General features: G+C 44.2%; 1 protein-coding gene across 2 annotated transcripts; it reads right to left on the reverse strand.

Moving 5' to 3' along the window:
* Positions 1-5,895: 5,895 nt before the first annotated feature.
* LOC134431083 (keratin, type I cytoskeletal 9-like) lies at positions 5,896-11,667 on the reverse strand. Of its 2 annotated transcripts, XM_063179072.1 has the most exons (9): positions 11,027-11,667; positions 10,855-10,937; positions 10,220-10,376; positions 9,651-9,812; positions 9,248-9,373; positions 8,300-8,526; positions 7,663-7,997; positions 7,118-7,219; positions 5,896-6,215 (listed from the first exon to the last, which is right to left on the reverse strand). In XM_063179072.1, the coding sequence occupies exons 1-9, from the start codon at positions 11,609-11,611 to the stop codon at positions 6,190-6,192; spliced, it is 1,803 nt and encodes a 600-aa protein (XP_063035142.1). In that variant the 5' UTR covers positions 11,612-11,667; the 3' UTR covers positions 5,896-6,189. The 2 variants fall into 2 exon arrangements, with proteins under 2 accessions (XP_063035142.1, XP_063035143.1); XM_063179073.1 differs by lacking the exon at positions 7,118-7,219.
* Positions 11,668-14,700: the final 3,033 nt, after the last annotated feature.

Raw genomic sequence — 14,700 nt, forward strand, 5'->3', positions numbered from 1 at the left:
GGATTCTTGTTTAAAAATCAAGATCCCTCCTTTGTGAAGAAAGTGCTAGGGCAGCTCACAACCAGCCAAGTCCTAGTATTCAAAAAGAAAAATAATCCTGAACTCTTTTCATCAAAGCACTGTTGATCTAAAATGAATGAAGATCAAGGAGGTGTTAATTGTATTATAAAGTCATTTGTATCCCAATTAGAAGCTCTTTTATTTCAGACAATGATTTAAAAACTAGTGTGTGGGAAGACTTTTTATCATTTAATATAAAGCAGTTCACTCTATTGTTAATGTGTCATATATTGTAGGTGATAAAGTAATTATATCTGCTGTTCTTAAAGCGAAGATCCTTGAGATTAAAATAGCATCTTGAGAGAAAAGCTGAAAGACTTTTTACACAAACCAGTAGAAATCAGACTGTTGAGACCACAAAAGAAACGACCCCACACTCCAGTGTTGCCCTGATCCCCACATCCCTGATCCTGGATGGAAGTTTCCATCCTCACTAGGTGGGTTGGATACCAAAGCCAAGTGTCTGAAGGCAGATGTGCAAATAACAGCACAACACCAGCATTTGTGTCTTGCTCTAGATGGACCCAAAGTGTCCCCAGTTTGCCCAGGAGAACGTGCACAGCTTCCCAGTGACAGTTCTGTTCTTTCTGAAATGTCTTCATTGCCTGCCCTCCTCTCTGTGGGGTTATGGAGCCTTTAATGACTGTAGGGAGTTATGGAATGCAACAATCTCCCTAAACCTCAGGTGTAGGAGCAGAGGGCTCGCCCAAGGATCTGCCATTTGTGCTCTGCTCTCCTTCTCCCAGCCAAGACCTCCTGGAGATGACAATGCAGCACAGTCCTTGCTTCCCAAAGGCTGCCTTGGTGGGATGTTGATTGTAAATTCAGGATTATTTAACATTTCCTGACTGCATCCTTTGTCCTGCCACATCTGTGCCAGCATTGCTCTATTGCTGCTTGTGCAATTGCTTTCAAAACCTCCTGATTTTATCTTGCTATTTGATCTCTCAATGGCTGAAGGATGATGAAAGATTCCGAGCACTTTGGTGATGGAATAATTTCTCCTGATTCTCAGCTGTAGGCTGGTAGTGACACCTCAGCAGCATAAACAGTTTCTGGGCTTTAGCACAGTCTGTTATTGGTGCAGAAAGAGGGAGTTTGCTACAGGCAAAATGGTTTTTCTTTTCTTGTGCTGTTTTGCCTCTGGATCTGGGTAGTACTGCTTTGCTCAGTGGGACCCTTTGTCCCAAACTCTGCTGTGGTGAGTAAAATTGATTCTCATGTTCAAATTCCCATCATTGATTCCAGGGATATGCCTTAGACATGCTTTTCACAGCCAAGATAGAAGATCAATAGGGTTTGTTAGTGATTGCAAATGCAAAATTCCCCAGAATGATTAAAGAAAGAGTAAAAACTTTGCCAAAATAATATCTTAATCTGTTTCTTTATCTTCTGACAACCTGCATTATTTCCTATTTTACTTACTATGTCTTTTTCCATATGTAACTATTCACAGCAGGGATTTGTCCATATGTAAGAGTTCTTGTGATAAAGGCAAGTCTTATTGCAGGCTTGGAAAATACTTTAAAAAATAAGAACAATGAAAGGAAAGATTCAAACCACTAAGTGGGGAGAACTTCCACTCACCTTGACATTTCATTTTAGCTTTGTATTGTTACCACTCTTTGTATGTAAAAGAGGATCATAAATCACAGATTTTGCCTATAGATCTAAGGTAATTTTTAAGTCACATGCGTGTAGGGTGCTCCTGTTTTGTCTTTAGCACTGCTGCTATTTCATTTTTGTTAGTAGTTCCACCTGGGTGTGGAACACCTTGGTTTACAGGAACCCTGCTGGCCATGAGGCTGGGCCATATTCCTGTGTATTCCTGGAGCTGAGAACAGCCCTTGGCATGTTTGGTTTCTGTCACAGTCACTGTGTGTCTCTCTGGAGCAGGACGCTGAAGTGCCTCAAAAATACAGGTGAACTATGAATACTTCATCTTCCTGTAAAGTTGCACACACTGAATTCCCTCCTGGCTGATTTTTAAACACTTTTTGATTATTAAATATTTGACTGTGCAAATACTTGTAAAGCAAAGAAGATCTGTTCTGTGGACAGAAGGAATTTTTGATTTCTGAGCTCATTAGAAGAGCCTTTAAAGATTTTTGTTCTCTGATGCTTTTCCCTAATATATTTTATGGATGATGTAATTTTTGGAATTACCCAAAAAGGAACCATCAGGTTTAGGACCATCTCTCATCTCTTTCCCATGTGTGATGCACAGTGGAATGTTCTGAGTGCACAGCCTCTGCTCAGGCTCAGCCCAGCCGTGTTCCTTCACTCTCACTCTGTTATTGTTCTCCTTTTAATCAGGTCTCTGTGATCCATATCAAAGTGACTTCCAAGCACCAGAGAGCTGACAAACCCTGGGAGCAGCCCATGCTGCAGAGCTGGGACACTTCCCCAACAGGCTGGAGCTGCTGCATTCCAAACAGACCTGGAGAAAATGTGTTCTCCCTTTTGTACCTGTGTGCTGAAAAATGGAAACAATTTCCCCTGAATTCAATGTCATTCTGCTGCCTCAGGCAGCTACCAGAGTTTCTTTTCTTCTGTTTAATGACCTCTTCCCATCATTCTTACCAGAGAATTTTATAAGAAGAGAGGGTCTGTTTTCACCTCAGAGGCAGTGCTCACTCCTCATTCCTGCTTCAGCTCAGAATGTTCTAGTGAAATCACTGTTGTTTCTGAAGAAATTTAAATTAGACCCAGCAAAGCAAACAGGAATCCCTAAGGCAGCAGTGGGCTTGTTTGTGAAGTTTAAAACTTCCAGCACTCTCCCAGGACAACCTTTAGTGCAGGATAACCTGGACCCTCCATGCAAGGAGGCTGATGGGAAGAACAGATCCTAAAATTGCACATGTGGGCTTTGCCATGTAGCTGTGAGAGCTGTGGCTCAGGGGGTGTGTGCCCCACTGCTGGGGACACTTTGCAGGCTGCTAATTCCCTCCTGTCAGCTGTCAGTGTTTCTAGCAGTTTCTGAGCCACAATCAGAGTGGTCCCACTGTATTTCCCCAGTCTCCTACAGAGTGAAGGAATTAGATTGGAATAATTCCTTTTGCTGGTACCCAACCAGAACAGCTGGAGGCCATGGTCAGAACACCAAGGTCCCTGCCTCTCTCTGAGGTTCAGGTACCTCAGTCCATTTGGGCTGGGCAGCCTCAGAGCCCCCCAGAGCTGTGGGCACCCACACCTGGCTGGGTCTGCTGAGTGCAGAGTGCTGTGAGATGGCACATGGAGGGTGGCACCGCTGTGGCTCATGCTGGGTGGGGAAGGAGGACATCCATGGCTTCTGCTCTCCTTGCAGTACAGCAAGGGAGGAAGGTCTGGCTGGGCTGAGCTCTGCAGAGGATTTACACACGCAGGGACAGCCCAGGTGGGCTCTGCCTGTCCCCTGTGACACGATGTACCTGCTGTCCTCATTCTGCAGCCCATGAAGATGGCCTGGGGAGCATTTGGCAACTAACAGGGCTGACAATCAATGCTCAACAAAAGAGACATCAGCACAATATACACACAGGCAATTTGGAAACGACATCTGTGCTTTCAAATGGACACATGGATTGCTTGGGAGCTCTGAAGCCAAACACAGGAGTGTGTGCACATTGCTTTTTGCCTAAGGTTGCTCTGAAGGTCTTGTCTCAACATGTAGGACAATTATCTTCTCAGAGCACTAATAGGAGCACCAGATAAGTATCCGAATTGCAACACTTTGTGCTCATAAAATTAAAGCTTATTATGCTGATTAATGACTGCATGCAAATAAAAAGTGCAAAGTTCTCCTCACTCCTCAGTATTGCTGCTGCCCCACTTTGAGCCTCCCCAAGCTTTGACACCTGACACTCCAATGTTTGTATTTTTTACTCCTGCTTTGCAATGGTTTGAGTTTTCCAGCTCTGCTCCTCCATATAAGCCTGTTTTCTCAGTAAGCAAGTGCCAGTGATAACCCACGTGCAGATTTTGTAATACAAAATGTAAAAAGGAAAGAATCCTTAAAACTGGCTTTTCTTCTGGGGTCTGGTAAGAAACCATCTCATTTTAGTCTCCTTTTTGTCTGTAATGAGTCCTAATGCCATGATTAAGTAGGGAGTTTTGTCAGTTTTTTGGTGGTTTGTCTTTACTTTGTCCCATACCATAGCATTCAGTAAATCATATTATGAAGCTGATTTACACTGTAGAAGATGCAAACTCATTAAATGTATAAACATTGTAAAAACATCTTGTTAAGAAAGCCACAGATTTTAGATAAGGAAAAGACAGTACAATCAATGCTGAGTAGCAAAAGTAGTAGTAGTATATTATTTATCCTTATGGCTCAGAAATTGTTACTGATTATAACATATTAAAATAAGCATTTAAATCAGCAGCAGAAGTGCATTGAGTATTGCAACATGCTGCACCCTGGTACGTGTCTGTGCTCAGCACTGGGTTCTCAGCCCCTGAGCTGCCTCACTGCCCTTCCCACGCTCCAAATCCCAGTTTCTGCTTTGCTCCTCCAGGGGTCAGTTCAGGAGAATTTCTTCTGCAGGGTTAAATGCCTGATAACCAGCAGTAAAATACTAAAAGTAAGTTGTATTTTTGGAAAGGACAGGAGAAACAGGTGTCAGGGGTACCACAGTGGCAGAGAGCAGTGAAGTCCAGCATGGACAGGCTGCTCCTCTGAGTAAATCATATCCAAGCCACCCCAACAGCCTCCTGGGTGTCAGTGTGAGGCCAGAGAACTGTAAATCACCATGGGACAGCCAGGAAGCAGACCCTAAGCAGCAACATTTTTGAGGTTAACTTGGCAGGCTGCTAGGGGAGGGATGAGAAGCAGGGCTCCTGGATTGGGAATATTCCTTAATTTGGGTTGTAAATTGAATACCCTGAAGAGTCTGAGGAATAGGTGGCACCACCTGCCAGAGGTGGTAAATGAGCAGAGCAATTGGAGATAGTAGGCTCAGGGGACAGGTAGCAGAACAGAGACAAGTGTGGTGGGATGCTGCAAGGGGTTAAAAATGAAAAGGTGATTTTGCAACAGCTGGGAGTTGAGGGTATCCTGACAAACAATCCCCACCATCAGCACATGCCTGTGTGTGCAGGAGTCCTTCATGCAGGTGAGCTGGTTCCTCCAGCCCCCAGAGGGACACTGGTCAGGAAAAAAATCAGATTTTTTTGTTTTTTGTTTTCCAATAGTAATTCATGGCTGAGAGCCCAGCATAAGGCAACACTGTGAATCACTGGCACAGGTCTGCCTGGAACTCAGGAGTTTGGGATTCCTGTTCCCACGGTCTCCCACTCAGTCTGGCTTTCCCAACATTCTCCCATGAGTGATGCCTTCCTCAGAGAGAAAAAACAAACCTCATGGTTGTAAAACTGAGAGATAAAGACTCATAGAGTGATTGTTCTATTTGGGCTTAAGCAGGTGAGGGGAGAGGTGTGCACAGGAGAAAGGATGAATCTGTGAGTAGGTGTTGTGTAAAATACAACATAATACACAAATATACATAATATACAAATAACCCCCTGGGTTATTTTCAAGTGAAATTCCCAACAGAGGTCGTATTTTCAAGTGGTTTTATGGGGAATAGTCAGTTCCTTAAACCCAGCCTTTTGTCCCTGATGGAAATCAATAGCAGAAGGGTTTTGACTGAGTTTTCCCTCAACAGAGCATTGTTCCTGGCAGTGCAGACTGCAAAGTTTTGCCCAGTTAGTCTTAAGTGGTGAATATGTCCCTGAAAACTTTGGGTCTTGTGGGTAATCTGATACATCATTGTATATTCCACAGGTAGAGTTTGATATTTATAACTGATTCAAACAAAAATCTCTGCTAAAGAAACTTGGACTAGACACAGCTTTCTGGTTGCATCAGAGAGAAGCAAAGATTTATTAGCATTTATTCCACAGGAGCACCAATCACAGTGGAGATTAACTCAGGTAACAGTGATTTGGAGCAGAAACACAGATGGAGGAAGCAGACAGGACATGCAGAGAGCTCAGAAGAGCCCCTGGAGTGAGCAGAGTTGAGTAAGTTGGACAAGAGTTCACTCCTGCTCGTGGCAGGGGACGTTCAGCCTTGCTCAGTGGAGTCTTGCTTGGTCCAAAGGCCTCACTGGGAGGTTGTGCAGTGGAAGATGCTGGTCTTGCTAATCACTCCTCAACCTTTCTAAAACTCCCTGTTGAAAGATGGAGGAAAACAAGAATTTCTTTGAAGAATTCAGCATTTTTAACCTTATGTTACTTCCTAAGTATCACCTGTGCAGTTCTCAATGCATCAGGGTTGTTCCCAGACTTCTGGAAAGGTCCAGACAGTGCCAGACCTGAGTTTGTACAGTGTGTGTGCAGATTTAGCAATTAACTACCTGGGTCTGCTTCTGTTCTGAGCCATGGCAGTGCAAATCACTTAAAATTAGTGTGGCTGCAGTACTACAAACCAAATACAGGTGAACTTAGAACCTGCATTTGTGTGTGTATGGATATTTACAGTAGATTTTTATAAGTTAAAGAGAGATGACACATAATATGCTTTAATTTTGCCTACCAAGCATTATATATATACCAAGCATTAATATAACATTAATATTAATATATAACATTCTACTGCCCTGGAGTGTTGCAGGGCAGAGGGGATGTTTGATCAGAGGAAAAAATTTTTGCAGAGGAGTTTGCAAAGCCTATGTAGGAAATTTTAAAAACTACAGCTCATCTATGCCAAATCTTACCAAATAATCTTCCTCATGACACAAAATGCTCCTGAATTCACTGCCTTGTTTTCAGCATCAGAAGTGTCTGTGCAGTGTTCCTGCTGTTTGCACTGATGGCTTCAGGCCCTTTGGGTGAGAGCCAGCTTTCATGTCATGACGGACTGTCAGTCTGCAGTGGAAACTGTGTCTGGGACAGAGCCTGACTGAACCTGGTCATGATAAGGAGTAAATGCCAACCTCAAAGCAGGACCATTTTCCATCTTTTCATAGAAAACCAAAAGTGGAGTTGAATCTTTCTAAAAATGACATCTTTCTGCTCATTTTCACCACTTTCAGGCTTTTGTCTGAGGTGCTGCCTGGACCTGGACCCTTACCCCTTCTCATCTGTTTTATGGCTTCAGACACTTCCTCCATGGTTGCTCCTCTCTCCAATGTTTTATTTCCTTCCAGGCAGAGCTTCATGTTTTCAACACTTCCTGGAACCAGAGCCAGGAAGTCAGATATGGATCAGGACCTTTGGTCACTCTCCATCTTTTACTGCTTCAGTATTTTGCAGCCAATGACACTTTTAAATGTTTTGAATGTTCCAATTATTCTATTCTGCTTTAAATAATCCCTGCTTAATACCAGCCACATTTCTAACTTCTGACTTTCCTAATTTCCTGCATACTTTGGATTTGGCACTATTTTCCCTTTTCCCCCTCCATTTCCTCTTTTCACCCATCCTCTGATGCCACTCTTCGTGCCATCCTTTGTGCTGCTCATGTTGATTTATCACTAAGAATAAATGTCACAGTGGCCTTAAAACAAGACTGGGAAAAATAGCAAAAATATTTCCAGGAAGGAAGCTGTTAGATCCTTTCCTGCTATTCAGAGAGAATTGTGGATTGCAGGATGTGTTTTTTAATTCCATTTTTACCTGGGCTTTCACAAGAGTCGCCAGGCTGGGACTGGGAAGATGAAGAGCGGGAGAGGCAGGATTTACCCCCTCCTCCTCCTCCTCCACTGCCACCTCCTCCACCTGAAGTTTTACCACAGGTTCCACCTCCTGAACTTCCTCCTCCACTCCCTCCTCCTCCACTTTCAGAAGAGGAAGATCTTCCATGGGATCCTCCGGTTTTTCCTCCACTGCTTCCTCCACCTGAGGACCAACAGCTTCTTCCTCCATGACCTCCTCCTCCTGAAGATCCACTACTTCCTCCATGACCTCCTCCTCCTCCTGAAGATCCACCACCAGCTCCTCCCTGTGAAGTGCTGTAAGGAGGAAGGGGTGTGTTATTTCTTTCTTACCTTTCATTTTCCCAAATAATGGCATCTCCTGATGTGCCATCACTTCTTGATTGTACTTAGGGGAAGAAATGGCAAATTAAAACTCTAAACACTTTTGTACAAGTACAGCTTTGCATGCTGCCAGCTAAAATTTAGATTCCATGTGAATTCTTGTGCTTGTAGTAAATATTTTGATTAATCCCTTGCACCAGTTCCTAATACAAGCATTACTGCTGTCCTCTTTCCCTGATGGCATCGATAGAAATTTAATTAATTGATGTCTATACCTAATGCCCTGCTGCCCCTCATGCAGCAGTGCCCTGTACTGCTGGATCTCCTGCTCCAGGCGGGTCTTGATGCCCAGCAGCATCTTGTACTCCTCATTCTGGCTCTCCATCTCACAGCGGATGCTGGCCAGCTCCTCCTCCAGGGGCCCGATCATGCTCTGGATCTGCTGCAGCTGCATGTTGTAACGGCGCTCTGTGTCATCCAGGTTGGACTGCAGAGAGTCTATCTGCAATGGGAAAACAAAATACAATGTTTAAGGGAATGGGGCAGGATTAGCTCATTCTCATGCCCAACGTGAGAGAAGTCCCACATGGTGTCATATAGAATTTGCAGGCAAGCCCAGCGAGGGGAGAGAAATTATGCATCTGACTCCATCTTATCAGAAGGCTAATTAATTATTATATCTATTAAATTTATTCTATTTATTATATTATTCTATACTATACTTTATAATATAGCATAGATGAATATAATAAATAATATAATATTTATTATATTATTCTCTAATATATTACATTATATTACATTACATCTAAGCTGAATCTGCCAAGCACTCACTCTGCTCACACTGCACAGAATCTCGTGACTGTCAGTGACAGTCCTGACACACACACACACACACACACACACCCCTGGCCCCGATAGGCCAAGGAGACAAAACACCATCACTGTGGGTAAACAATCTCCACATTGCATTCTACTTTTGTACACACACAGGCACAGCAAATGATAAGAATTGTGTTTTCCCTTTTTCTGACATTCAGAGAATGTGAAACCCAGAAATATTCCTGGGGAGAATTGTGCCGTGCTTTTCTCTGTGAAGAGAAATGTGGCTACAGTGTCAGGTGTGCCAAGGATGCTCACTGGCTGTCACAGCTGGCATCCTGGCATTCCAGCAGCTCCTGAGTTCCTTGCTCACCAGGGGATGAGGATCAGTTGTTACCTACCTGACTGATCTGCGACTGCAGCTCAATTTCCAGGCTCTGAAATTCACGTCTCAGCACAGAGATCTGTTGGTTGCTTGATTCTATTTCCTGGCTACTTGAGTGGACTTGTTGACTCACTTCTTCCATCTGAAAAATGAATGTAGGGAATTGCAGCTTCTGAGTTTTACTTACAGTGCAAACATGGCAGTTTATCATGGGACCATCTGGAACACAACAATTTGCAGAAGGGGCACTGATAGAATGGGGCTGTTAAACTTGCTTGTGTGGCTCTGCCAGAGCAATCCAAGCCCACTTGTGATTTACTTCATTTTGACCAAAGGGACTCTACTGTTATTTTGTAAAATCAGTGGATGTTGTGTCATTCCTTTACAGGAAGTTCTTACCAAGAGCTGTCACCATTTACCTTGCTTTCGTACCACTTCTCAACCTCTGCACGGTTTTTCTGAATTATAGCTTCATATTCTTGTCTCATCTCATTCAGTTTTTTCAGCAGATCCTCTCCTGGAGCAGTGTTTATCTGCACATTCACATCCCCATTGGACTGGGACTGCAGCTGTTTCATTTCCTGCAGAGAAAACCCAGGCCCCAGGACAATGAACACAAACAGAGCCTTTCAACAACATATACATATATGACAGTAATTCCTACCTAACAATTCATCATTGTTCACTCTGCAGTGAGGGTACAATGTGTTTGGAATCTTTTGTCCTTCCACTAAAACAGCTGTGGGTGCCTGGGAGCAGGAACTCCCAGACATATATGTATGTATATATGTATATATGTATATGCATATATTTTATATATATATTTGGAGGGTTTGTGTTGCAATTATTTAGCCTTGACTTTCCAGTCCTTGTTTGTTGAGGGGGCTGAGCTCAGGGGAGCCCTGGAGCAGCCTGGCCATGCCTCTTGGTCAGTGTTGGATGTCAGATTCCCACATCTCAGTGTGCATTTCAAGGAGCTGGCTCTTACCTCCTCATGGTTCTTCTTGAGGTCGATGATCTCCTCCTTCAGAGACTCAAACTGCATTTCCAGGTCGGATTTGGCCAGGGTCAGGTTGTCCAGCATGGGCCTCAGGCTGTTGAGGTCGCCCTCCACGTTCTGCCGGAGCCCGCTCTCCATCTCGTACCTGTGCCAGGGACAGGCACAGAGGTCAGCCATTTAATTAATAATATTACTTAATAACACGAAGTTATTATTCTTTATACTAAATAAATGCAAAGTTTAATATTAATATCAAACTTTAGTATTAAAATGTGTTCTGTGGTCTCTTTCATCCTCTCTTCTTACTACAACTTTGTGCAGATTCCATCTATCTGGTTAACCTGACTTTCAGTGATAGATAATCCCAACATTTATTTTCTTAAAAATAAAACTTTCTGTAAGCTCTGGCTCTGCAGCCATAGGCAGCATACCCATCAAAGACCACTCTAGGAATACTGAAAAATTTGAAGCTTCACAAATTATTTCAGTTGTGCTGCCATGGAAGCAGGAGAAAGCCAAGTCCCTGTGGATTGATATTTGTTTATGGAATGAATCTATGAAGCTAAGTTCAGGAAAGCAGGAGGAAGGAAGTCAGTGCCTGTAAAAGAGAAATGTATATTTACTTTATTCTAAAGTCTTCTGCAGTCATCTTTGTGTTATCCAGCTCCAAAAGTACCTTGTGGGTTTCCACAGCTGCAGCCACAATCTAGAAGAGACACAAAATGTTAGGAAAACATTTCCTGTGAATCTCTCAGTCTATCAGTGCTTCAAGTTCTCTGGCAAAGAGCATCCTACCTGCTTTTGCAGTTCTTCAATTTTTTCATAATAGTGGCTGTAGTCCTTTGGGCCAATAGGACCTTGCTTCTGGTACCACTCCCTGATTAACTGTTCAAGGTGAGCATTTTCCTTTTCCAGATTCCTGACTGTCTCCATGTAGGAAGCCAGGCGTTCATTGAGGCTCTGCATGGTCAGCTTCTCATCGTAGGAGAAAATTCCCACATTCCCTCCCTGAAAGCCACCACTGCCAAAGCTGCCCCCACTGAAAGCAGCCCCCCCTCCAGCAAAGCCCCCAAAGCCACTCCCAGGCCTGAAGCCCGTTGCCATGCTGCTGTGGCCCATTCCCCCTCCATAGCATGCACCCCCCAGTCTCCCTGCACAGCTGCTGCTGCTCATTCCTCCTCCATAGCTGCTGTGCCTGCCATAGCCACTGCCTCCACCACAGCTGCTCCTGGAGCTTCCTCCACCACAGCTGCTGCCAGAAATCCTGCCACCACCACTGCTCCTGGAGGTGACTGTCCTCGAGGAGGAATGAGAGCTGCCCCCTCCACCGCTGCTGCCCCGCAGGCAGCTCTTGAGGGGCTGCTTGGAGCCACAGCTCATTGTGGCAGCAGCAAATAACTCAGGAGAAAAGTCAAAGCTGGTCCTACAATTGTTCTGGAATCATAGCTCCAAGTTCCAGCCAGCCTCCTCTGCATTTATACCTGAGACAGTGGGTGTCACCGTGGAAGGGAGTACCCGCTTTCCATGTGTGGTTACAAGCCTTAATTTGCCAAAGGGAGATGCTTGGCAGTGACAGGAAGCTTAACCCTTCCTCTAAGTGTTTGTGACCATTTGTTTATTACCACAAAACATGTAATTTCTGTTGGGTGGCTCTGAATTAGGGAGATCTCTGTTGAGATCTAGTGCATGGGCTGACAGTCACCCGAAACAAATTCATCCCACTCACCTCGTCCTGGTCACAGCCCTCCCAGCACAACACCACACTGCCACAGTCCAGGGCAGCAGTGGATGTTCCCATCTCTCTTCTAATCCTCAGATATTTGTCAAGGAATTCTGGCTGATTTTTTTATAGCTAACTGAGATTTTCATAGGTTTTTCATTATCCTGTGCTGTATGCTCCTTATTTGCAATCCTTTATTACCTTTGGAAAGCCCACTGCAGGATGCACGTTGTAGGTACACAGAACCACTCTGACTTATTTGTAATACCTCATAAAAACTCAGTGAATAATGGCAAATATCACATGGCAGCAATTATTTCAATCACACCTCTATAATTGTGTTTTATAAATAACAAATTAATTATGAAAAATGGTATCACAACAACTGCAGAACTGCTCTGGGTCAGGCTGAGGGAAGGAAGTGTGGCAAGCTGTGGCAGGGAAAAACCCTTCCTTGGACCAAATGCAGGTACAGGATGGTTGAGAGACCTGGTCCTTCCTGACAAGGCTGGGAGTGTCATTGGTCATGTTTCTGAAGGGGATTCAGAATTTTATCAGGATATTTTCCCTATGCAGCACAAATACAATACTTGGAGGAGAAAGGTCAAATTCCTGGTTTGGGGATTTAGCCAATAAACCACATCAAAACAGCATTTTTTCCTTCAGATTTTGTTTCTATTCACAGACATAACATGATCAAAAGTAGGAAATATCTGCTGTCTTCCATTTTCTTCTTTTAAGATTGTATCTTAGCCCAGTGCAGTGGATAGTTCAGCTGTACATCTGCCCTGTGAGCTCTCACAGCACTCTGAGCCTCAGACATTTCTCCCCTGGGTACCTCTTACCCCTCTCCTCCTGCCCAGGTACCTGATCCTTAGCAAATCCCAGTCTGTTACCTTGTAGGTGGAGCTGTGACACCCAATTTCCTCTATTGATTTGGGATATTACTGTTTTCTCACTCAGCCTTTGTGGTGGTGCTTGTTGCTAATTAAGTTTTGTTTGTTACAGCAACTGTTTATGGAAACAGCTTTTGGCAGAGGTCCCTCCCAGCACATCCTGGCCCACGCAGAGGACATGCCTCACGTTCCACCTGCTGCTCCACTTCATCTCTGAAACATCTGAGGGAGCAGGGCCTCCCCTGCATTGTAGAAATTTCAATGGTTCACCTCAGCACTCAGTGGAGTCTGGGGGATCATTTTCTCCACTGAGAAATCCTTTTCTCCCAAAGGGAATGAAATTCTCTTGTATACTCACAGCTATTTTGGCTCAAGAAGCACTTGGGTTATGTCCCATTTAACTGATACAGAGACATGGGAACAAATCCATGTTGTTCTGTATAATTTGGCAGAAAGGGTTTGTTTGTTGGTTTGGGTTTTTGTTTTTTTTTTTTACCTCTATTACTTTACCTTTATTACATCTTCTGTATCAGTCATTCCTTTTAGGAAAATGAACCTTCCTGTCTTCCCTTGACAAAAGAACATTTTTGGATGGTTTGGATATCAGTGAGGATGCTTGTGTGCAATTTCGTAGCTTCATTTTTAATACATGAGAGGAAGATTTCTTGCCATTTCCCCCCTAGAACTTGTGAAGGCAATGTGCTTCAAGAGTGAAACTTAGCTCCTTAGAACTGAAGAAGCCTGACAGATCCATCATGTCTGGAAATCCTGGCCAGGATCAGAGATAGAAGTTACAGTTCCTGAAAGGAATGTTTTATTTCAGAGCTGTTGTAAGATGGAAGCTGGTTTATGAGCTGGTAATTTTCTCTGCAGTTCTGTCTCAGAGTATTGTCTAGGGCCTTGCAACACACTGAGGTTCCTGGTGATCTTAGATAGTGATTCCAGCAAAATCCAGAGGTGCTGCTGAAGTGCAGCTGGAGGGTTGGGAAACCTTCACATTAAAATGATTGCAATAAACTTCAGGAACTGGAAGGATCCCCAGCAGTCCCTGTGAAATGGAAGAGTGAAATGTTGCAGAATCTGAGGCTGGTGCTGCTCACTACAGCAGAGCCAGAAACTGGGATGGGAGGATGGAGAGTTTGGGGGATGTGGATGTGGAGGAGGAGGAGGAGGAGGAGGCAGGTGGCTCCACAGTTGCTTCAATGAGGCCTCTCCCTTTGCCTGTGATGAAACAATTACGAACTCTGCCCAAAGGGGAGGATGGACTATTTAAGCCTGAGCTCTGCCCAAAGAGGAGGGTGGACTATTTAAGCCTGAGCTGTTCACCCAGCACCGTAGGGATTCATCAGCATTTCAATGCCTGGGTTCTCCTGTGCTCTGCACAGCCCAGATTGGCTGAAGCAGAGGCTGCAGGAGAGTTTGTTCCTTTGGCAGTGTGGCAGCAGGAAGGGGCTGGGGCTGCGGCTGAGCACACACCAGCTCCTCTCAGCCCCCAGGACCACCTTGCCCAGCTCCACACCCTCCCCACACTGTTGTGTTTGGGAGAAACCACCGAGGCTGCTGAGCACATTTGTGGGGTCACAGCTGGACTGTTGTCCCCGTTTTTGGTGCTTCATTGGGATCCTTTTCCATCCTTCCTGCTTCTGGTCAGGTCTTGTTGGAAAATTCAATTCTTCTATGCTGCTACACAGAGAAAAACGATGAAATATTTGCCTGGGGAATATGACTCATTCTCATAATTATATGTTATAAAATAATTCCCATTATATGATCATCAGGCAGTTTTATTATCACCAGGTAATCCCATAGGATTTCTCCATAGTAGAAAAGAAAGGCAGACTGTGCAGTGTGAC

The sequence above is a fragment of the Melospiza melodia genome, chromosome 30 (genome assembly GCF_035770615.1).
Source record: "Melospiza melodia melodia isolate bMelMel2 chromosome 30, bMelMel2.pri, whole genome shotgun sequence".
Classification (NCBI taxonomy): Eukaryota; Metazoa; Chordata; class Aves; order Passeriformes; family Passerellidae; genus Melospiza; species Melospiza melodia.